The sequence below is a fragment of the Glandiceps talaboti genome, chromosome 19, assembly GCF_964340395.1.
Source record: "Glandiceps talaboti chromosome 19, keGlaTala1.1, whole genome shotgun sequence".
NCBI classification, from domain to species: Eukaryota; Metazoa; Hemichordata; class Enteropneusta; family Spengelidae; genus Glandiceps; species Glandiceps talaboti.
Genome location: NC_135567.1, coordinates 2,254,581 through 2,281,069, shown reverse-complemented (window position 1 = coordinate 2,281,069; position 26,489 = coordinate 2,254,581). Strand labels below are relative to the sequence as shown.

Below are 26,489 nucleotides of genomic sequence, written 5' to 3'. Positions count from 1 at the left end.
AGCATTCTTGCTATTTTATCAGTATTTTACAAGTTTTGCTCAACTGCGCAATGCCACGCAATCACTATAGCACTACTGAACCTCAGTTCAGTTGTGCTAAAAACTCGACACAATCAATGTTGCTGGTGTTTTTTATAGTTCATTTTAAACTCAGATAAAAGAATGTGATATTAGTGATATGGCCTCCATCTTGTGAGAAATTATCACATTGAAGGTGTAGTCCAGTGTCCATCAGTTACACCTTCATTTCTGTACAGTGGCATAATAATTAAACCAAAGACCATCCCTAGTTTTACTTAAATCCACATAAACATTCTCACACCATAGCTAATATAACTAATAAACCTGTTTACAGATAAAGTGCCAAGCTACACCCTGAGACCATTTGTGGTAGTTATATCTACGGGACCAGTCAGTTTCTCCAGCCTGGGGGGGGGGGGGGGGGGGTGGATTCTTAAATTGGACTGACAAAAAGTCACTGACCCCCCTATCTGTAAAACCAAAAACAGGCTGACCCCCCTATCACTTAATTCTAAAACATGATGCCCCCCCCCCCCCCCCCCCCATATATAATATTCGCATGACAGGTATTTTTTATCGTGACTCAGTGTGGACTGCTTGACTGTCTTGCATCTACTTTATAAGATCCCGGGTTAGCACTATCATATTTATAATTATTGACTACACAGGGTAAATATATTCGAAAAGGAGTTTAATAGCATCTTGGCAGTGAAGGGTAAGAAAGCTTGAGAAGGGAATATGTACATCTCTTATGGGGGTCCTAGGGGGTCTCCCCCTAGAAGCCCAGGAGGTTTTTAACTCTGAAAAGTCAATTTTGAGACTATTCAGACATTAATAATTTCCAAGCTTTCAAGACAGCACATAAATGTAAAAAGCAACTACATAAGGTTGAAATATTTTTGAAATATAGTTTGATAGGATTTTGACAGTAAGAGGTAGGGGGAAGATCTTGAAACTAGGATGTGTACACCTCGTGTGTGTGGGGGGGTCCTAGGGGGTCTCCCCCTAGAAGCCCTGGAGGTTTTTAACTCTGAAAAGTCAATTTTGAGACTATTCAGACCCTTTCAGACAATAATTTCCAAGCCTTACAAGACAACACCAACATGTTAAAAGCAACTACATAGGGTTGAAATACTTTTGAAATATACTTTGATAGCATCTTGACAGTAAGAGGGGAAGAGCTTGAGACTGGGATATGTCCACCTCATGTGGGGGGTCTGAGGGGGGTCTCCCTCTAGAAACCCTGGAGGATTTTTACTCTTAAAGCCAATATTTAGGCTATTCAGACCCTTTCAAGCAATAACTTAATCCATGCTTTACAAGACAGCAAGTATCAGAAACTATTCTTTATAACTTACACTAAGGGTTGAAATATGTTCTTAAAAAGTTTAAATGGCATCATTATATACATGTAGTAAAGGTCAGCACATCAAATGGTAGTATCATTGGTAGGGGAGATTTAGAGTTTAAGGCAATTTTAGACTATCTTGGCAAACGTTTCAGATCTTGAAAAGACAATATCATATCAAATTAGAATAGGGTGAAAATATTTAAGAAAAGTTTAATACCATTATGACAGTAAAAAGGTTGTTGGTGCATCTGGTTGTTGGTTGAATGTATGAGTGACCTCTGGGGGTGAGGGAGTCCTTGGGGTTTTCCCCCTGGCAGATCTGGAGTTTTTTGCTTGAGATACTAAGGCAATGTTTAGGTTATTCATAACCTTTGAGGTAATATTTCCAAGCTTCAAAAAGCTAACATAAATGTACGTTTTAAATGAGTTTCCCATATCACATAAAATGGACACGTAACATTAGTATATAGGGGCATTAATATTGCATGTCTAATAAAGTCACCGGTATGTTAGAGAACTTTAGGTGGTCATACCTAGTGTATAATAGTAACTGGAATCTGATGAGATGTGGTGATTTGTAGTGTCAATAACATGACGAGTAGAACAATTTAGATTAACTTCATTTATAAACTATCTATGAAAATTGCCATTACGAAACCTTCAAGTCACAAGTTCACTTTTGCCCCAAACTGCAATATAAGCGAAGCATTGATTGTGAAACAGCCAAGCATTTACATGACATGTTCTCAACTTCTGTAACTAGTGTGGTAGGTAATACCGGTACATGTATATGAATATGTATAGTTAGGTTTGAACTAATAAGTAATGTTAAAGAATTCATGTAAGAAACAGGGACAAGAACAAATATTGACATGTACCACATTTCAGACAAGGCTATATGCCATTGTAGAAAGGATTTTTTTCTTCCATCACAATCTAAAACACAATGACCCCCCCCCCCCTATCCACAATTTTCAAAACAGCATGACCCCCCTACTGCCAATTTCAAAAACAGGGTGACCCCCCCCCCCTACCAATCCACTGCCCCCCCCCCCCCCCAGGCCGAAGAAACTGACCGGTCCCTTCATATGATATATGTTATTCTTCTAAAAAATAAGATTCATGGTAAATAATACAAGTACTGTGAATGGCACCACACACAATTACATTTTTGTCAGTTACTAACAGTATGCTGAGTGTGGGTACATGTAGTTAAAGAGTTTAGGATTTTCAAAATCCAAACTGTGATACATAGTAATCATTCTACTGAAAACAATGGTTTTAGAATTTGTAACAGAGAGAGTGGTGATAGCATATCAGTAAATATCTATATTAATGTCTTGATATTGGGTTATATGCCTTCAATGCAAGGATATAATAAACACTATGCATAGCGGAATGCTGATTGTATATTTACACCAAAGGCATTTAACAAAAGATCCAAGCTCTAATATTTGTATTACATGTCTCTAAAGATATTATGTTCATTTGATAAATTTCATGTCAGAAACATTAAAAAAAGAATACAACTTGAATATTTGCCAATGTAACATGTGGTGTTTGAATATATGATGCATTAATAAATTACAGTATAGACTAAACTAAAATCAAACTACAACTCTTTATGTATATCAACCTGGAACTATTTTGGCAAAGTGCAATAAAGTTCATATTTGTTGAGAAAGATATACTGCTAGATTGAAATTCTGCTGTAAAAACTACTTACAGGTTACACTACTGAATGACATCACAACTATATCTATATGTACTATTACGGCAACAGTTTGTAACTTAGTAAAGTAAAGTTATCTTGTCTGTAGAGCGTGGTGTAATCTCCTGCATCCATCACAATATGACTGGATGAATACAGTTAATCATAAAAAGTGAAACAACATCATTTTACATGTATGTATGTATGTATGTATGTATGTATGTATGTATGTATGTATGTTTGTATGAATGTATGCATGTATGTATGTATGTATGTATGTATGTATGTATGTATGTATATGTATGTATGTATGTATGTATGTATGTATGTATGTATGTATGTGTGCTGCGTGCGTGCGTGCGTGCATGCGTGTGTATGTGTGTGTGTGTGTGTGCGTGTGTATGTATGTATGTATGTATGTATGTATGTATATGTGTGTGTGTGTGTGTGTGTATGTATGTATGTATGTATGTATGTATGTATGTATGTATGTGTCTATCTATTGGGGGAGGCTACTCCCTTTATATGACATACATATGTGTGCTGCCCTTTGGCGTGCGTTTTCTAGCCCTTTGGTCTAAAATGGGGTCTGCTTTTTCGAGCTGACGAGTCTAACATGTAGTTTTTGACCCAAATTGAGATTTTACACCTAATTTGCATATCACTGATGGGATCATCATGTTGTGAATACACTTTCATCTACACATCCCCTGATGCATCCCCATTAACTTTCAGCTGAATCTGCTAACTAGTTTGGAAGTATAGATATCGAAGTAAAGAAGTATATAGGCATTAATATCGTATGTATAGTAAAGTCAACGGTATGTTAGAGAAATTTAGGTGGTCATACTTAGTGTATAAAATAGAAACTGGAATCTGATGAGATGTGGTGATTTGTAGTGTCAATGACATGTAGTGTCCAAAATAGAAAGTGTATTAATCCATTCTGACAAGTTCAAACTGACGAGTAGAATAATTTAGTTTAACTTCTTTTATAAACTATCTATGAAGATTACCATAACAAAACATTGAAGTTCACCTTTGTCCCCAAGTGCAATATACATGTACAATGTAAGTGAAGCATTGATTGTGAAACAGCCAAGCATTTATATGACATGTTCTGTAACTAGTGTGGTAGCTAGATATTAAATATATGTATATGTATACGTATAGTTATGTTTGAATTCTTACGTCAAGTAATATTAAAGAACTGATGTAAGAAACAGGGACAAGAACAAATATTTACATGTACCACATTTCAGACAAGGCTATATGCCATTGTAGACAGGGATTTTTTTATTTCATCACCATCCAAAACACAGTGACCCCTCTCCCCCCCCCATCCACAATTTTCAAAACAGCATGACCCCCCTGCCAATTTCAAAAACACGGTGACTCCCCCCCCCACCAATCCACCCCCACCCCCACCCCCCGGCCGAAGAAACTGACCGATCCCTTACTTATTTACCCTGCAACTACCTCAGTACCTACTAAGTATTTTACATCATCAAGTAGCGATAATTTTAAGCTGCACTTTATGACTACTCAATCCAAAAACAACAAAATCATGTGATAAATTTTCATTGGCCCTTTTCAAAATGATTACATTCCTGCTACACACTTATTCATAGTAAATCCTTTCATGTCGTGTTCAGACATTCACACTCTCCTACAAATTGTGAAATGCAGAGGATATCGAGAACGATATACATGTATGTGAAACATCACACAAGTAAAGTTACACAATAAACAGTCGTGTCCTGCTTTGACCCCAGATGACCCAATTTCACGTGACTGGTGATTTACTGACCTTACGAGGTGAGGTTAGACATGTTACGTGTGAATGACAATAATAAGTGCAATGCCAAGTACGTCTGATATTATGGGATACTAAGGTACAAATCTTACTGCCCTGAAATGTAGCTAAGTCCATCCAGGCTATTGTAAGTACTACGAGTACAAGGCCACTGCATTCGATCACGCCATGACTATGTACCAGTACACGTTGGAGAGTTCTCTCCCCAACGTCCATGGTCTAACGTTACGCTAATATTCTCCTAGATACGTTGTATTGTGTGCCGCGTATATTTTGCACACTTACTTTATTAGCATAAAAGGAATGGACGGTACAAACTGTCTGTATAAGTTTTAGAAGTTTAACAAAGTTGTACACGAGTTGCCGCTCTCAGCGCCATTCACGAACCTGCAGTGTGTGTTTATAATACTATAGTTATACATAATGAAAATCATAATATCATAAAGACACTTACCTGTGGATTCTTCCTTTTCCTGGTTGCCATATTTACCACTTCACCCTGACTGTTCAAAACGCAGTAAATCTAACCAACTTAAAGACGATCACACAGGCTACCATCGTCATCCATCGGTTCCTGGTGTGGTGAATGAGGTCAACTGTTTTACCCGGAAGTAGGATGACGAAATTTTATTATTGTGGACACGTGATCGGCAAAGCGTTACATGTCGCCCGAACTATGTTCATGATTGAATGTACGATGTTGTCGTTGTTGTCGTCGTCGTTGTTGTTGTTGTTGTTGTTGTTGTTGTTGTTGTTGTTGTTGCTGCTGCTGCTGTTGTTGTTGTTGTTGTTGTTGTTGTTGTTTGATTGGTTGGTTGGTTGGTTGGTTGGTTGGTTGTTTTCACGATATTCGAATGCAGCGCGTAACTTTAATACAGTTCGACATTACAAATAAAAGCTCTAATATAATGGCCTTTTAAGTTGTAGCATAACTATTGAGAGTAAAGCAGTCAGAATTTACGGAAGGTTTCAAAAGTGGGGCATGACAATTCTGATGGTCTGAAGGGGGGGGGGGCGAAATATTTTGCTCATGATTTGAATTAAATTGAACCTCAGGATCAGTCTCTTCTCTACAATAGTCTAATTCTGTTTCCCAGTACCAAAATGTTCAGCTTTGACATTAATATTAAAAACAAACTGAGTGTTTCGTGACTGGCGCCTGTCAGCAGACTTGGCTTCAGCGGACGTGCTTGTGACAGGTTCAGGATTTTTACAGAATCGACGTGTATTGATATGAAAAAACATGCTCTGGTTACCTTTGAAATTATTGCCTTCGTACCCTGAATACACAGAACTTTCAAAAAATGTCTAAATCGTGAGCAAGCGTGAAACTGACATGAAGGAGCTAGGGATACGCCGGCCGATACATGCATAATGTGTGGTGTATTTGTATTTCTTTTCAACCTAAACCAGTTTTAATTTTTCGCCTTGTAACGTTGTTGTTGTTGTTGTTGTTGTTGTTGTTGTTGTTGTTGTTGTTGTTGTTGTTGTAAAGATTCAGTTTATTTAATCGTACATTGTAGTATACATTCTTTTAGTGGTCTGAGTACACATGTATCATGAAAAGTTGAGAACAACACGTCTACGTATGTAATACAGCAGGTCGACGTCAACATGTGCGCTCGTACTAGAAGTAGTACCTGACTGACCCATCGGAAATACGCGTTCACTTTTCCTCACGTTTTTGTTCCTAAAGCTATTTTGCTCACACTCACAGTATAGTGTACCATCTTATTTCAATTCTGGCCAGTTTCAAAATAATGAATGTTATTGATGCAACAAACTTTAGTTGTTTTAGATTAACTACGTTTACCCGTTGTACATGGATCGTGTTCTACGTAAATACATGTTACATCATACATGTGGTCATAAGGGACCGGACAGAATTTACGGCAGGGGGGGGGGGGGGGCTGGGGAGAAATTGGGGGGGGGGCATGAAAAAAATGGGAGGCTTTAAGGGGGGGGGCATGAAAATTCTCATGGTTTGAAAGGGGGGACCGCGAAATATTTTGTCATTGAAAAAAATTAATATGTTAGAAAATTTAGCATTGCATGAGATAGCACTTGATATCGCCTTTAATATTGAATGTCTACACTTTCATTTATGTATTAAAATGGAAGTGTGTACGTTTGTATGTACCTATTTAGTTAAGCATAAAAACACTACTCAAGATTAATTTGATACACCCTGAATTACTCTTATATACTCCAAGTTGTTCACACACACACACACACACACACTTACACACACATATGTATACATACATACATACATTTTAGCACTGTGGAAACAGGTTCAGTGTGTAATTACCATCAAGGATACATATGTATATATATATATATATATATATATATATATATATATATATATATATATATATATATATATATATATATATATATATATATATATAACTCGGTGAGTATCAATCTGCTAAGACAGTGCTCTATACCGCAGTGGCATATATATATATATATATATATATATATATATATATATATATATATATATATATATATATATATATATATATATATATATATATGGTAATATCCTAGCATAGGACCTGTAATTTATGTGGTTAAAAAGTGACCTTTTGGTGAAAAATGTAAATACAAAAACGTCTGGCCAGATTAATTTAGATAGGTGTTTTATTTCTTTCCTTGACACTATTCTTGAGTTTCACTCTCAGACTCACTAGAGTCTGAAGATGTGAGGCAAGACTTGTCTTTCTTTCTATCTAAAACCAGTGAAATTAAACTATTTCCCTCCTCAGCATCATCAAATGCATCTATCTGTACTAAATATTGTAAAGCATTTAGATGTCTGCGTGGTGTAAGTGTTTTTTCATCAGTGACTTTGTGAAAGCTATATTTGTCAGATCTCAGTGTGTATAAAATCCTTAGTTTGCTAGCACTTCATGACATCACAAATGTCTGACATTAGATAGTTATTGTGTTATGAGTATAAATAGATATTTGAATACACTATGTAGGTGATGTGATGTCCTTAGATACTCCCCACAAATGTCCCCACTACAGTTATTCACAAATCACGCATGTGAATGTGTGTTTACTCTGTGTCTGTGTTTCTGTGTATGTATCAGTGAATGACAGTTAAAACCACCACATCAAATGCCTTGGTATTAAGTGATGACTGCTTATGGTGTCTAGTTGGGAAATAAACAAGATTATACCACATGTGTATGATTACATGTATGGTCAAAATGTTTTATTTTGTTTTGTTTTCAAAAAAACTTCCTCTACAACTACTAAGTTGTTTGGGCTAAAATAGTAACATAATAGTAGTACCAAAAGAAATATTACAGTTGTGCTACAGTAACAAAAAAAAATTGTACTCTTTTTAGTTATTGTAGGGGGCAGGATATTGTGCACTTTTTTTTCTTTTTTTTTGGGGGGGGGGCATGAACTTTTTATATTTTTGAAAGGGGGGGGGGGGGGCTGTGAAATTTTGGTCACAGTGGATGGGGGGGGGGCAGGAAAAAAATCAAGTCAGAGATAATTTCTCCCCAGGCCCCCCCCCCCCCCTGCCGTAAATTCTGCCCGGTCCCTAACCTTAACTTGACGGTTGTTGGAAAAAACAGATACTATCAAAATGTAAATTAACAGTTTTGAGAACTGATATAATGTTTGAGCGATCAATTACGAAGGTAATAAGAACGTGTATTTGACGCCGAAACACATTTTACGACGTACTCGTGACAGGCGCCGGGTACGAGCACGACGTGCTCATGACCGGCGCCTGTCTGCAGACTCGGCCTTTAAAAAATATCTTTATTTTCGCCCACCCTTAAGTTTTCAAATTGAGGTTGAGTGTCCCATTCAAACACCACACACACACACACACACACATACACACACACACACACACACATACACATACACACAAATAAATACATACATACATACATACATACATACATACATACATACACACAAATAAAAGTGTGAAAGAAAATAAGGTGTTCCTGATAACACATAAATAAACAATTGTTTACCTCAGCTACTAGTTCAATGGACAGATACAGTGGGTTGTATTTACGACTGCCAGGCGGGTTTCAGAAGTGTCTTCAGCACAGTTGATAACTTTTTTACTTTGCACGTTTTATGGTTCAGAAATACCTATGTAAACCAAAAGGTCGGTTTTACTGCACTTTTGTCGATTTTAGTAAGGCTGTCGACTCGGTAAACCATAATATGTTGTTGTACAGACTTTGCTTGGAGGGGATGGGGGGGGGTTGTATTTTAAACTCAGTGTATGCAGAGGTCAAATCTTGTGTGAAGGTGGGACAAGGTACTGCTGATTATTTCCAGTGCTCCATTGGAGTAAGGCAAGGTTGCATGCTAAGCCCTTTTTTATTTTCTCTCGTCCTAAATGAATTAAATAGTATGTTAGCCAATTCTGGATACCAAGGAATTCGAATTACCCAAGAACTGTACTATGTATGATCTATTTTCTCTTCTTTAGGCAGACGATGTAACCATTTTTAGTGATTCACCAGTTGGTTTACAGCGATTGCTTACATATTAGAATCTTTCTGCAAGAAATGGAAACTATCTGTAAATATGAGTAAAACTCAAATCATTGCATATATAGACGTGGTAGAATTGTGAAACAATCCGAATAGTTGATATTCGAAGGGGAAAGAGTGAAAACCGTTAGTTATTACAAATATCTTGGTCTGATGCTGTCAAGTAGAAATACTTGGAACAAAGCAGTGTCAACACTAGCAGATCAAGCCAGGAAAGTCATGGGGAGTATTTTTCGTATGATCAGAAATACGGGTGCTTTGCCATACAAAGAATATTTTAAAACTTTTTGATGCAATGATCTTACCAGTAATTACCTATGGTGCAGAAATTTGGGGTTAAAATAAACAGTATCAGTCTGCTGAAAGAATAAAACTTAAATATTGTAAAACATTCCTTGGTGCTAACTCAACAGCGCCTGCATGATGTATGTGTTTTAGGCGATTGTGGTAGATGTTCAATTTTTATACACACTGTCGAAAAGTTAATAACATACTGGTTAAAACTCTTAAAAATACCACAAAACAGAGTAGCTAGGCATAGTTACGATCTTGCAGTTGTAATTGACAACAACAAAAGGGAATCTTGGGCGAGTCATGTCAAACATGTCCTTTTTGAACATGGGTTCGGTTCAAGGGCCTGGTGACTTTGATGCCTTCCTCTGCCAATTCATGACCAGAGCAAATGACATGTTTAAACAAAACTGGTGGTCAAAAAACGTGTTCTAAGGACAAACTTCGTCTTTATCGAAATTCCAAGCTTATGTTAAATTTTGATATAAAACTTTGTTTGGCGTCAGACAGTTTGAGATGCTCTAGCCTTGGACTGGCAATTGAGGAAGGCAGGTCCCAGGTCATCGATTTGAAGACCGTTTTTGCAAAATGTGTATGTCAAGAGATGTTGAGGATAAATTTCATTTCATTTCAGTTTGACCTCTGTACCACAATCTAAGGGAAAATATTTACCGAAGTGGTCGTATAGATAACCTAAAATAGAACAATTTTATGCACTCATGGCATGTAATAAAAAAATTGTAATAATCAACTTGGCAATTTTTGTGTACAAATCTTTCAAGTTAAGAAAGGAATGTATTTAAATTATTTTAGTTGTTTCATTCATGTATATAAAATCTGCTTTTCTCTCTGTATGCTGTAACATTATATTCCTATTGCTCGTTCTTGTAAATGTGCGATTTGGCTGGTGGCCTTTAAGAGCAACATAGTTATATATATATATATATATATAATATTATATATATATATATATATATATATATATATATATATATATATATATATAGTTTTGGTAGTACTGGAACTCTTTCTTGGTTGTAACTCGGAGTTTCACGCATGGCGCGATCATCAGACAACTCTCAACATCAGTACTACCAAAACTATTACGCTCTGCCACTGCGGTATAGAGCACTGTCTTAGCAGATTGATACTCACCGAGTTATATATATATATATATATATATATATATATATATATATATATATATATATATATATATATATATATATATATATATATATATATAATGTAGGTGGGCTGAGATGCCACAATTGGTCGTAAAAGGGCATCCAAATAACTCGCGATGTGTTCCGTAGGGCGGTTACAAGCAGAGACGATGGGCCTACTAGGAATATTAACCTTATGTATCTTAGGTAGTAAATAGAACACGGCTGTCCTTGGTCGACGGATTATAAGGTTGCGTAATACATACATACATACATACATACATACATACATACATACATACATACATACATACCTGGGGGCGGTACCAATGGCCAGCTCTGATAGGGGTGTGTGGCCAGTGTCTCCTCTACAATGATACGAGTCGGGTGGTGCTTACTATAAATAGCTGAAAATGCTAATGAGTAAAAGAATGGGGGATTCCCTCAGCATCTTGACAAATGTAATGCGCACGCGCGAAGCAACCTGGAAGTGAAGTGAACCATTTCATGTGTTTCGAGCACTCACCGTTCAATCAGTACGCGGTTATAGCGGGGTAATCGGAGCGAGGCGATGACCTTAGTTTTAGATAAAACGTAGCAAAAAAGGCACGAACGACTGTCAACAGTCTAGTTTATACCCTGCATGGATCATGCAGCTGTGGTATTTGCCGACTACTGTCCTGCTGACAGTCCACAGGCCCCTGTGCAGCTGTCAGCCAGGTGGCGGATGGCGCCCTCTGTGCCAGAAGTCACGATGCCATCCGGATCGGCAAATACCGGCACTCGAAGGACAGACAGCAAAGTGAAAACAAGTAAGTAATTACGCTCCGTGTGATATATTTATGTGTGGCAATTTTAGTGTGTAAATTGGTGTGACTAAATATATTGGTTGGGCTACAAGCCGTGCTGTTCAAAGTAACTTTACCCTAAAGGGAAATTACTTCACTGGCGCTGCGACTTTTTCGAGCTTGCGTTGGAAATCGTTTATTATTTGTTGTGTGATAATTTTGTTGCCGGCTTGACAGTACGAACTGCGTCGGAGGTTTCGGATTTCAAGTCACAAAAAAGGCGACGTTTGTGTCGAATTGCTAATTGCTTCGGCGCTACGTCAATGCCGACTTGTTACATCAGGGATTGTCCTTCAGTCTCCCCCATGCGTAGTCGGTCACCCCCCAGGTCTAACAATTTTTCGGGAAACACCAAAGGGTCAACTTACCAGGCCTAGGGTTGACCCGTTTAGTCAAAGGCCAGTCCAGTCCTTGTAATGGTATTCCCTCGTCTGCATCCCCTTTCAATGAGGATATGACAGAACGTGTGGACTCACCAAAGTTGCAGCAAATAAAAAATCAAGCTGAGCAAATTATAGCCTCTCATGCCAATGATGCTGATGAGGTGACAGTTTGTCAGTTGCAGTCAGGGTCAATGTACAGTATTCCAATTTCAGTACAGGGGCACTCAAGTTATGCTGTCATTGACACAGCTGCTGAAGTCACCATTATTTCAGATAAGCTTTATAATAAGATCAAAGTTAAACCCCCAGTTATCAAATCAGTAACCATGCAAACTGCTGGTAGGGATTTAAAGATGAAGGGTTTTATTATAGGTCCAGTAGAACTTGGATTAGGTAAAAGCTCTTTCTGGGAAAAGGTCTATGTCGCACCAATTGGGAATGAAATGCTTTTGGGCTTAGATTTCCTTAAATCCAATGGGGCAAAATTAGATCTTTTAAATGGTAGACTTCAAATAGGGACTGAGATCATTAGCATGTCTTTTGACAATAGGCCGGCACCACCTAGGATAGCAAAGGTCACTGTGACCCGTAGAACAGATATTCCCCCCAACTCAGTGGTAAGACTACCCTGTACCATTTCGGAGCAGATGTCTGACTACTTAGTTGAGCCGGTGGAAGGTCTGAAGGTTATGGTTCCCAAGACCTTGCATTCAGGAGGATCAATGCCAAAAATTTGTGTGGTTAACCCGTCTGTGGAGCCAGTGGTTTTGCATAAAGGCAAGGTCATTGCACAAGCAGCCGAGGCTGACCACATTCCTTTTGAAAAGGCCCCGGAGCCAACATCAGAAACGATCACGGATTGGCAGATACCTGAACATCTACAAGATCTTTATGAAAGGTCTATATCCAACTTAAATCTGGAACAAGCGAAACAGGTAAAACAATTACTGTATGAAAATTCAGATGTTTTCGCTAAGAATGACTTCGACCTTGGCAACTTTACGGCCCTTGAACACGAAATCGACACTGGTGATGCGAGGCCCAGTAAAGAGCGCATGAGGAGAACCCCCATGTGTTTTGCCAATGAGGAAGAAGCTCATTTAAATAAAATGTTAGATTCTAAGGTAATCCGTCCGTCGACTTCTGATTGGGCTTCCGCACCTGTTCTTGTAAGGAAGAGAGATGGAAGCGTCCGATGGTGCATTGACTATAGGTCTTTGAATCAAAACACCATGAAAGACGTATTCCCCCTCCCACTTGTTGATGAGTGCTTTGATGCATTGTCGGGTCACTCTTGGTATACAAAACTAGATGCAAACTCAGCTTACTGGCAAGTTAAAATCAATGCAGCGGATTGTAAGAAAACCGCTTTTACTACCAAGTACGGTTTATATGAATTTACTCGTATGCCATTTGGACTCTGCAATGCCCCAGCGACTTTTTCAAGGGTCATGAACTTAGTGCTAAGAGGGTTAGAATGGGACATTGTATTGGCATTTCTTGATGATATACTAGTGTTGGGCACTTGCTTTGAAAATCACCTGTGTAACCTCAGGATGGTATTTGAGCGACTGCGAGAGTTTCAATTAAAACTGAAGCCCCGCAAGTGTGAGCTATTTCAGAGACAAGTTGTCTTCCTAGGACGCATAGTGAAGGATGGTAAGGTCGAACTAGAACAGGAATCAATAAAAGTTATCAGGGACTGGCCCATTCCGAAGAATGTTAGGGGAGTCCAAAGATTCTTAGGCTTTGCTAACTATCACCGTGCTTTCATTAAAGATTTAGCCAAAATGGCCATTCCATTGTATTGTCTGACGGGTGAGAAGCCATTCAGTTGGGGCCAGGAGCATACTGATGCTTTTGAACAAATCAAATTAGCACTATCTTCGGCCCCCGTAATAACTCTCGCTAACCGTCAGGATCCATTCATTCTGGACACTGATGCTTCAGATTTTGCCATAGGTGCAGAACTTCTTCAGGTTCAAGACGGGGTGGAAAGGGTAGTTTCATATGGTAGCTATTCCTTGACAGCAGAGCAGAGGCGTTACTGCACTACTAGAAAAGAATTACTTGCAGTGATTAGGTTTACTCGGCAGTTTAAACACTACTTGCTGGGCAACTACTTCACTGTAAGAACGGACCATAATAGTTTAACGTGGTTACTGCGCTTTAAGGAGCCACAAGGCCAAATAGCCAGATGGTTGGAAGAATTGAGTCAGTACCACTTAACTGTTCAACATCGTCCAGGTAGTAAGCATGTCAATGCTGATGCTCTCTCCCGCATGTACCATGACAACCCTTGTCCAGACTTTTCATTTCAGGTGAATCCAGAGAACCTTCCCTGTGGTGGATGTCCGTACTGCACTAGGGCTCACCGTAATTGGTACAAATTCCAGGAAGATGTGGATGATGTGATCCCTCTTGCAGCGGTGTCCCCCTTGGAAGAAGTTCTTAATGAACCTAAGTGTGAATTGGTAAGGCCTATGCAAGATTCTGTCACTTCTCAGGTAGGTGTCCATAATCATCATCCACTCTGGCCCTGGGAGCCTGACCAGAAAGTTAATTGGGACCCTGAGAGCACCTCTCAACCCAACGATAGTTTATACGATAGTTTATACCCTGATATTGACATAGTGAAAATATCTGAACCAGGCCCCCGACTTTGTGTAGTCACCAGATTTAGGGGGAAAAACACTGGTATGTCATTTCTGGGGTATCAGGATGTTGATATTGAGGAGGCCCAGGGGAAAGACCCAAATCTACAAGACCTTCTGCAATGGCTAAAAGTAGGAACTAAACCCAGGGATAAGGACATCTTTTTGGCTTCCCCTTCTAGGAAATACTATTGGATAAATAGAGACCTTTTTTACCTAGACGGCGGGGTTATAAAGAAAAAGGGAATTGATGACAATCTTGCAGTTCTGGTTGTCCCGGGAGCTATGCAGACCGAACTTATCACATTACACCATGATATTCCGGCTGCTGGCCATCAGGGTATGACCAGAACAAAGGCCAAGGTGCAGGAAAAATACTTTTGGCATGGTATGTCCAAGGATATCAACCACTTTATTTCTTCCTGCCCTATCTGCAATAAAAGCAAAAAACCAGTGAGGAAGGCTAAATGCCAACTCACTCAATATCATGCTGGTTCACCAATGGAAAGGGTTCATCTAGATTTTTTGGGACCATTACCTAAAACGACTGCGGGTAATGAATATATTCTCATGATGGTAGACCAATTCACGAAATGGGTGGAATGTATTCCCCTGCCATCTCAGACTGCTGAGGTAACAGCCCAAGCAGCTGTGAATGGTTTCTTTTCACGTTTTGGCTACCCATTTGAGATTTTTTCAGATCAAGGACCGAACTTCGAGAGTAAGCTGTTCACCGCAATCTGTGAAGTGTTGCAGATCCACAAAGCTAGGACAACACCATACAGACCATCTGCCAATGGCCAAGTGGAGCGCTTCAACAGGACGCTCATGGATGCAGTAAGGTGTTTTGTCAGCAAATCTCAAATAGATTGGGATCTGTACTTGCCACAGATTGCAGGGGCCCTGAGGTCATGTGTTAATAGGAGTACTGGCTTCACACCAAACAAATTGATGTTGGGCCGTGAGATCAACCAGCCGGCGGACCTCATATTCAACATCAAGGAGGAGGACACTGACTCCCCCCAAGGCCAGATCCAATATATCACTGACCTTGAGAGAGCCATACATACAGCACACGAAGTTGCCAGGTCCATTCTGAAATCCTCACAAGAGAGAATGAAAAGGGATTATGATTTGAGGGTAAACATGCATCCGTATAAGGTAGGTGATTATGTTTATATCCTCGAATCAGCAACAGCAAAGGGTAAGTCACGTAAACTTAGTCAACCTTGGAAAGGCCCTGGGCTAATCATCACTAAGTTAACCCCATACTTATATAAGATTAAGTTCCAGCGTGCCATCGTGACAGCAAACCATGACCGGATTAAATTATGCAAAAGTCGAGACAAACCCTCATGGATCTTAAGATTCAAAAATAATCTCAATAAGCATAGCCAGGGTAAACCCTTAGTTTCTGATGCAAACGATACTGTATTGTATTGCACATGCAGGAAGCCCTACAGAGGCGAATTCATGATACAGTGTGACAGCTGTTATGAGTGGTATCATGGGACCTGTGTGGCGGTAACCTCGCGTGAAGCTCAGAAAATTAAGGAGTACACTTGTCCGACGTGTAAATAATCTGTTGCATGGAATTACCTTTATCCCTTAGAGACATATCACAAGAATTAAAAATGAACGACAGCAGCCCAACAAAGAGGGAGTGGCAGCAAGAAAGAGTGCCGGGAGCCAGCCGCAAGGAACAAGACCGAAAACCGGAAACCGGGGAGGAGGCCTTGCGGAGAGTGCAGCGGTCCACGAGGATGAAGGTCCTGATGACCTGGTCCAGACTCACCGATGCACTCGCCACCTCCCCCCTAATTGAGAAAAAGCAGGCCCTAAAAGGTCAGTATCAAATAGCCAGGCGTGTTGGGAATTGGTACTGGGTTTCCAAGATCCGACAGGAAGCGGACTTGCGGCTGGGCATTGATCGTACTTGGATTGACGCCAATCTAATCCATACTAGCAGGCGTCAAATGAGGTGGCAAGAGACGCCTAAACCCAAAAAAAGGTATGTGGCTGACTACTCTGTCCCAGATGATGGCATGGTCAAAGATTATCGGACCAAGTTCCCAGAGATTGTGGAGAGCTGGCAGCGACCATCTGAGCACTCAGACCAGTCGCAAGGGGCAGCCCTTGAAGCTGTCCTGCCAGTAGTCCATAATCAAAAGGAACTGCCACCAGAGGGGACAGATGTAGCACAGATGGATCACTCGGGGTTGGTTCCCTCTTTTGAGGACAGCCGGCCTCTGGGTGACCCATCAGCGCTGGAGGAACACCTTTCCCTCGCAGCGGCTGCCCCCCTTGAGGAGGTAGTTGAGGCGAGTGAGGGAGGCTGCTTCCTACCGGCCAGCCATGAAATTGAGGATGAGATGCCTGCACTGGAGGGCCCCTCTTCCCCGCCCTCGGTTGCCATTCCCAATAGGGAGGAGTTTCCGATGGGTTGGGAGAGTGGAGTCATTTCAGCTGAGGACTCTTCTCAAAGGGTAAGGCGTAGGAGGAGGAGGTCTCGGGGAACAGCCAGAGAGAAGCGGGGGCGTAGGGCAAGGGCTTTAGCTTCCCCCCCTACAATGGTTTCATCCCAAAGGTTAACTGAAGGGCAGCCTGAAGTAACCAGAGGGATTAGTAAATCACGTAGGCGTAGGAGGAAGAAAAACCCTGGTCAGACAAACCCAAGAGTCAGTTCTGAGGTGAGCCCCCCTGTGGGGACTCCCAAGGAAAGGGCCATTTCTCCAGGACGGAAGTTCTCTGAGATGAAAGTCACATTTCGTAGTGAGGGTGAGGTTGGACCTCGCAGGGTGACGGTTGGCAAAGGCCGGTCGAACCCAGCAGAACCCAGCCCCCTCACACACCCTCCTCAGACACGAGGCAGGATGCCCCCGGGCACTGTCCTTTGTCCAATTCCAGAGTGTGGGGAGAAATGCAAAAAATTGAAGGAACACATGTTCCTTAAGCATATTCCCCCAGCACTTTGGGAGAGTGACCACCCAATGGTCAGGAACAAGGTGTCCTCTGCACTGAGGATGTTGCGTGACTGCATATTGGGTGAGGGCAGGCCAGGGTCAGACCCTGCTGTTGAACTGGTGTCCCTCCTCAAAAGCGCGGAACATCTGCGCATACCAGCAGGCGCGTTGATCACGGACAATTACCTTCCAGTGATGCGCCGGTTGTGTATGGAGTTTGGATGGGCTCCCATCCCACAAAGGTTCACACTGAGCCCACCAAACTCCCCTGCCGTGTTGGTTCATTGGAGGGTAATATTGACACTCTTGTTGTTTCTTACAGAGGAGCAACGGGCAGCATTTGCAACCATGTTTGGTGAGCCTGTATCGGTTGGCCAACTGGTAAGAATGACTGCCTCGCCTTCTGTAATGTCACAACGAGGGGGTCAACCGCGATCCGCGCGATCCGCAACCGTCAGTGCGCCGCCAGTAGAGGGAGAGAGGAGTGCACGGGCGAATGTGGTGGAGCAAGCTACACCAGCTCCCCCTTCGCAGGGTGTAAGTGTGCCCGGTCAAAGTTTGAGGGGTTCGTTGCCACCCGCACGACTGAGAGCGTACGATTCACATTTCCACTTGGATCGTATCCTGTCAGCCTGGCGGACTGGCCAGCGTCGCCCCTCTAATTCTGATGAGGTAGTCTCGGCACCCTCAGTACCCAAACCAAAACATATGGTAGAGGTATTGGGTGGTGTCGAGGTTTACTGTGACCCCGGGTCATACCCAACTCTGCCTTCCGCCAACAACCGTTGGAAGGTAGCGGTTGGAATACATCCAAAGCATGCCGGTAGGGTGGCACCCCAGTCATTACATCGACTGAGGGAACTGGTCCGATCGCCCCATGTGGCAGCTCTAGGGGAGGTCGGATTAGACTGGTCCGTAGCCAAAAAAAAATGGCAGGATCAGGAAGTCGTCCTATGCCAGGCATTGCAAATGTGCACCCCAGGGAAACCCTTGGTTTTACACCTCCGGGGAGCAAGCAGTGATGTATGTGCGGCAGGACCAAGCCAGAGGGCCCTACAATTAGTTAGGACCCACTGTGACTTGGCCCAACCCATACACCTGCACTGTTTCCTGGGCTCACCAGCATTGGTGAGGCAGTGGACTGAGGCGTTCCCTCACTGCTACTTTGGTTATACAGCCATGGTAAGTAGATTCTCCCCCCTTCAGAAGGAAGCCCTCAGGGTGGTGCCGGGGAATCGCCTCCTCATAGAGACTGATTCGCCATACCTCCCTGTACCGGGTAACCCAAGGCTAAACACTCCTATCTATATTGGAGATGTGGCCGCCTTGGTAGCCGACTGCCGTGGGATCACACTTGCACAAGTGCTAGATCTCACGGTAAGGAACACCAGGCACCTGTATGGCTTCTAGAACGAGGGTAGCCTTTCTATTCCACCAGTGGGGAAAGTTGGGCTGTGGCAGCAAATAGGCGAATAGGGAACATCCAGAATTCCAACACCCTGGGCTGACCGTTTAAATTTAGTAGGGGCATGACAAAGAAAAAAAAAAAGAAGAGAATATATATATATATATATATATATATATATAAAAGTTAAAATAGAATGGGATGGTGTCGGAGGAACAATTTCCCCCCCTCCCCAGTTGGGCCTTTTTCATTAGGGCGGGGGAGAGTGTGGTATTTGCCGACTACTGTCCTGCTGACAGTCCACAGGCCCCTGTGCAGCTGTCAGCCAGGTGGCGGATGGCGCCCTCTGTGCCAGAAGTCACGATGCCATCCGGATCGGCAAATACCGGCACTCGAAGGACAGACAGCAAAGTGAAAACAAGTAAGTAATTACGCTCCGTGTGATATATTTATGTGTGGCAATTTTAGTGTGTAAATTGGTGTGACTAAATATATTGGTTGGGCTACAAGCCGTGCTGTTCAAAGTAACTTTACCCTAAAGGGAAATTACTTCACAGCTAAAGCTTGAAGCTGTCAACTCATCAGCTGGAAAAAGTCAGACCCAGTTGTACATCAACGAGGAACCAGGTAAGGTATTGTATATTGTGATCGTATATTTATGACTTACGGCTGTGAAGTTTGGGGTTATGAAATTGATAGCAAAAGAAATTCTCTTGATGACGTTAGTTTTTCTTTTTATAAATTTCTACTTGGGGTTTCTAAAAAGGTATCACGATGTGGTATTGTTGGAGAATTGGGTCGTTTTCCTGTTAATTTCACTTTAATTAAATTGATGTTAAAGTATTGTTATAGATTAATTGCTGATGGAGATGGTTTATTGAGAGCAGCCTACATGTCTCCTATGCGTTATTCAAAATGGGGCATTTATATAAGAAATTTACTTGATAAATAATGTGAGAATAGTACGTGGACAAATCTTTGCAAGTTTAATTCTATAAACAAAAAGGTTCATGATAATTTATGTCAAGAATTGTGTAAATCTTGGTACAGGGTATTACATAATGACATTAAAAGAAATAGTACTGATAAAAACAAAATGAGAACAGATTGTTTAGAACAGTTTTTGGTTTTGAGAAATATCTTCTGCAAATAAAAAATCCTGTTTGTAGAAAACTAGTGACTAAATTTAGAATTTCGGATTACATGTGTAATATTCAAATTGAGTTGGGTAGACGGTGTACTCCTAAGATTCCTATAGATGAAAGATTCTGTAAATTTTGTCAAAATATGGTAAAAGATGAATTCATCATTTAATTCTTTGTTCTCATTATACAAATGAGAGAAATGCACTTTTTTCTTCTTATTTTTAAATAATTCAAATTTTCATTCCTTAAATGACAAAAGTAAATTTTTGCATATTTTGACCTCGGATGATAAACTTCCTCTTGGAAAATTTCTTGTTGATATAAACTGTCCTCCAACAGTTGGCTAAAAGATTTTATTGTATTCACATTATTTCTGTATGTTGTTTTTGTATGCTTTACCATGCTTGCTATGGCATGTTGTTGTACAATAAAGATTGATTGATTGATTGTATAATATTGCATGCATGCATGCATGTGTGCATACAATTTCATTTAATACTATGGTTAACAACTGTAATGATGCTATAACTGCAGTTGAATATGATTAGTTTGTGTATAAATACAATACCACTAGGTAGTTGGCAGTGTCTATAATATTACCTGGTATATTAAGTCTTGTAGCATGATTACTAAAAACAAACTCAAATTAAGATGTCTGCTAGTTTTCTGACCCAACCTGATTTATAGACCAATTTCTTCTAATTCTGTATTTACATGCAAATCTGAGAACTCAGACTAAATGCTACATTGTTACAACATGCAAATTTGAGTGGGAGATAACAATAATAACTTTATTACACAACTGCATCATCAGTGAATACAGTAGGGTAAACAACAATAACAACAACAACAACAACAACAAAAATAATGAAAAAAACATTTTTTTAAATATATATATTATATAAATATAACTATATCTATAAAATTTGGGAAGAGGAAGATGATATTATTTCAATAATTTAATGTCATCTTAAAATTCTCTTTAACGTAGAATCTCCCACTCAAATTTAATGTACATTTGAATGATTTATAAAATATTGCCATATATTAACCCATTTTACCAATAAGGAAATATGAAATCAATTCATTTGGTTCCAACACATTTTCATTCACATTGCAATATTTTGGTATACACATACAATCAAGTATGTTTTAGAGTTGAAACAAATACATACTTATTTCACTTGATATTGACCTATGCTGACATTATGTTACAGTGTTAATTGTGTTTGAAAATATGCACTGAATACAGATAAAGGCCTGGATACATTGTTTGTCATTTTATAGGATAACGATAATCAGATTCGTAAAATGGCCTGGGAAAGTGATATTATGTATATATTTTACCCTGTACTATCAGTGCACAACTATATACTGGTATTATTTTAAGTTATTTACTAGTTGTTATGTCAATGTTTTTCATTATTCAGGTCACTAAGCAAATTGTTAGGGCATTTAGTATATCCCTGTAGTAATCATTGAAATCACTAACCCACTCACTCACTCACTCAATCAATCAATCAATCAATCAATTAATCATTGTTATACTCATCAACACACACTAGCAGAGAGTGTGTGGTATGGTACAATTTATGAAAAGACTACAATACAAGGTTTACAATTGAAGAGCATAAACAAGTATACAAACAACATTTATCTGTTGCATGGAGCTACTGGAGGGTACAACACATAGCAGTGTTAATTCTTCAAAATAGTGCAAGGTCTACATAATTATATTCCATTGTCAACTTTAAGATGTTCTCTTTATGTGAGATAATGGAAAAAGTAGAAGTATTGAAATTACAACTCTGGAACAAAATAATTCCCTCAGATCTGTACTCCCTACATGAAACTAACAAGTCAAACCCATAATCTATTCCATTATTCTTGCATCTCTGACAAACTTCATAGGTAATCTTGCTTTACTTTTTTAATAGTTCTATACCCAGATTATGATCACTGCCTAAATTTCTCCTGAGAAATTTCTGCATAGTGTAAAATGAAAGGAGTCATCAAATTCAGTACTATACATGTAGTTAGAAGGTGTATATACAGTCTCTATGTATATTGTATGGTGTCTCTTATGATATCTATATATATATGCAGGTATATCTATGTATGGTGTCTCTACACTATGTATGGTATCTCTACGCACTATGTATGGTGTCTATACTCTATACATGGTGTCTCTACAGTAGGTCTGATGTCTCTACACTTTTGTGTCTACACACTATGTATGGTATCTCTACGCATTATGTATGGTGTCTCTACACCATGTAAGATATCTTTACTCTATGTATGGTGTCTCTACACTCTATATCTGGTGTCTCAACGCTATGTATGGTGTCTCTACACTCTGTATGGTGTCTCTACACTCTATGTATGGTGTCATTACACTCTATGCATAATGTCTCTACACTACATGGTGTCTATACACTGCATGATGTCTCTACACTATGTATGATGTCTCTACACACTATGTATGGTGTCTACACACTATGTATGATGTCTCTACACTATGTATGGTATCTCTACGCATTATGTATGGTGTCTCTACACCATGTAAGATATCTTTACTCTATGTATGGTGTCTCTACACTCTATATCTGGTGTCTCAACGCTATGTATGGTGTCTCTACACTCTGTATGGTGTCTCTACACTCTATGTATGGTGTCATTACACTCTATGCATAATGTCTCTACACTACATGGTGTCTATACACTGCATGATGTCTCTACACTATGTATGATGTCTCTACACACTATGTATGGTGTCTACACACTATGTATGATGTCTCTACACTATGTATGGTGTCTCTGCACACTATGTATGGTGTCTATACTCTATGCATGGTGTCTATACACACTATGTATGGTGTCTATACTCTATGCATGGTGTCTCTACACACTATGTATGGTGTCTATACACTATGTATGGTGTCTCTACACACTATGTATGGTGTCTATACTCTATGCATGGTGTCTCTACAGTCTATGCATGGTGCCTCTGCACTCTATGCAAGGTGCCTTTTACATTCTATGCATGGTGTCTCTACACTATGAATGAATGTTGTCTACACTCTACATGTATGTATGTGTCTCTACACTCTATGTATCGGGTCTCTACACACTATGTATGGGGTCTCTACACTATGTATGGTGTCTCTACACACTATGTATGGTGTCTCTACAATATGAATGGTGTATCTACACTCTACATGGTGTCTCTTTACACTATGTATGGTGTCTCTACACTATACAGTGTCTCTACACTATGTATGGTGTCTCTACACTATGTATGGTGTCTCTACACTATGTATGGTGTCTCTACACTATACAGTGTCTCTACACTATGTATGGTGTCTCTACACACTATGTATGGTGTCTCTACACACTATGTATGGTGTCTCTACACTATGTATGGTGTCTCTACACACAATGTATGGTGTCTGTACACTATGTATGGTGTCTCTACACACTATGTATGGTGTCTACACACTATGTATGGTGTCTATACACTATGTATGGTGTCTATACACACTATGTATGGTGTCTATACACACTATGTATGGTGTCTATACACACTATGTATGGTGTCTACACACTATGTATGGTGTCTCTACACTATGTATGGTGTCTCTAAACTATGTATGGTGTCTCTACAGTCTATGCCTAATGTCTCCACACTATATATGGTGTCTCTTCATTCTACGCATTATGTCTCTACACTATGTATGGTGTCTATATACACTATGTATGGTGTATCTACAGTCTATGTATGGTATCTCTACACTCTATGTATGGTGTCTATACAGTCTATGCATAATGTCTCCACACTATGTATGGTATCTCTACACTATGTATGGTGTCTACACTATATATGGTGTTTGTACACTATGTATGTTGACTGCTTCATGTGTACTTCTTTCTGATTCGTTCTCTTGTTAGACATTGAAATTCATCTATAAGGTAATATGTTGTTTGCAGTGTACTTCTTTCTGATTGGTTCTCTTGTTGGTAGACATTAACATTCATCTATAGGGTAATATGTTTGCAGTGTACTTCTGTCTGATTGGTTCTCTTGTTGGTAGACATTAAAATTCATCTATAGGGCAATATGTTTGCACTGTACTTCTTTCTGATTGTTCTCTTGTTGGTAGACATTAACATTCATCTATAGGGTAATATGTTGTTTGCACTGTACTTCTTTCTGATTGTTCTCTTGTTGGTAGACATTAACATTCATCTATAGGGTAATATGTTTGCAGTGTACTTCTTTCTGATTGGTTCCCTCCTGTTGGTAGACATTGAAATTCATCTATAGGGTAATATTTTGTTTGCACTGTACTTCTTTCTGATTGGTTCTCTTGTTGGTAGACATTAAAATTCATCTATAGGGTAATATGTTGTTTGCACTGTACTTCTTTCTGATTGTTCTCTTGTTGGTAGACATTTAAAGATGAGGACAGATACAGTTTGTAAAAATAAAATCATTTATATATAGTCATTGTTATATAAATTATGAATAAAGTAGATAACAAATAATATCATTTGAGACATTGTGAAAAGTTTTGTTTTGTCAGAAGGGAAATGTATGGCGGGCATGTGAAATGCCACTGTTGGTAGGGAAATGCATTGTGGGTACATGAAATGCCACTGTTGGAAGGGAAATGTATGGTGGGCACGTGAAATGCCACTGTTGGTAGGGAAATGCATTGTGGGTACATGAAATGCCACTGTTGGAAGGGAAATGTATGGTGGGCACGTGAAATGCCACTGTTAGTAGGGAAATGCATTGTGGGTACATGAAATGCCACTGTTGGAAGGGAAATGTATGGTGGCCACGTGAAATGCCACTGTTAGTATGAAAATGCATGGTGGGCACTTGAAAATCACAGGTGGTAGGTAAATGAATGGTGGGAACTTGAAATGCCACTGTTGGTAGGGAAGTGCTTGGTGGGCGTGTGAAATGCCACTGTTGGTAGGGAAATGCATGGTGGGTTGATGTTAGTAGAAATAATATATTCAAGTTGCACAATGAATATTCTTGAGATGAATATTCAGTGTACAACTAAAACACACTATTTGTGTTGACTCCAATGATGCAATAGTCCATAGCAAAGAAACCCTATAAAGGCACAAGATCAACTTGATGTTTCTCTGAAATTGGAAGTAAGTGATGTAAAATCATGAAATGACTCTCATTATAGTATAGGTTATTGTGTAGTGTGTGATATAGAACAACTTTACCCTGTGTCTAATTACAAATATAGGCCTCCTTAGAAGGGGAGGGGCTTCTAATTCCAAATATAGGCCCCTTAGAAGGGGAGGGGGAGGGTTCCAGTTACAAGTATAGGCCCCCTTGGAAGGGGAGGGTTCCAATTACAAATATAGGCCCTCTTGGAAGGGGAGGGTTCCAATTACAAATATAGCCCCCCCCCCTTGGAAGGGGAGGGTTCCAATTACAAATATAGGCCCCTTGGAAGGGAAGGGTTCCAGTTACAAATATAGGCCCCTTGGAAGGGGAGGGTTCCAATTACAAATATAGGCCCCTTGGAAGGGAAGGGTTCCAGTTACAAATATAGGCCCCTTGGAAGGGGAGGGTTCCAATTACAAATATAGGCCCCTTGGAAGGGAAGGGTTCCAATTACAAATATAGGCCCCTTGGAAGGGGAGGGTTCCAATTACAAATATAGGCCCCTTGGAAGGGAAGGGTTCCAGTTACAAATATAGGCCCCTTGGAAGGGGAGGGAGAGAGTTCCAGTTACAAATATAGGCCCGATTGGAAGGGGAGGGGAAGGGTTCCAGTTACAAATATAAGCCCCTTCGGAGCAGAGGGTTCCAGTTACAAATATAAGCCCTCTTGGAACGGTAGGGAGAGGGTACTGGTTACAAATATAGGCCCCTTGGAAGGGTAGGGAGAGGGTTCCGGTTACAAATATAGGCCCTCTTGGAAGGGGAGGGTTCCAATTACAAATATAGGCCCCCTTGGGAGGGGAGGGTTCCAGTTACAAATATAGGCCCCTTGGAAGGGTAGGGAGAGGGTTCCAGTGACAAATAAAGGCCCCCTTGGAAGGGGAGGTGGAGGGGTTTCACTGAAAGGCCAACTGCAGATTAGGATTAAGATGTAAAAATGGAGATATAGAAAAAGATGGTCCACAACAAAAGACTGATTTCAAGTA

General features: G+C 40.1%; 1 protein-coding gene across 3 annotated transcripts in view; it reads right to left on the bottom strand.

Moving 5' to 3' along the window:
- Positions 1 to 5,491, bottom strand: part of LOC144449941 (uncharacterized) — a 413,245-nt gene extending 407,754 nt beyond the window's left edge. For all 3 annotated transcript variants that reach the window (XM_078140494.1, XM_078140495.1, XM_078140496.1), the window contains exon 1: positions 5,354 to 5,491. In XM_078140494.1, coding sequence (XP_077996620.1) covers positions 5,354 to 5,383 — 30 coding nt within the window. In that variant the 5' untranslated portion in view covers positions 5,384 to 5,491. The remainder of the gene's footprint in view (positions 1 to 5,353) is intronic.
- Positions 5,492 to 26,489: the final 20,998 nt, after the last annotated feature.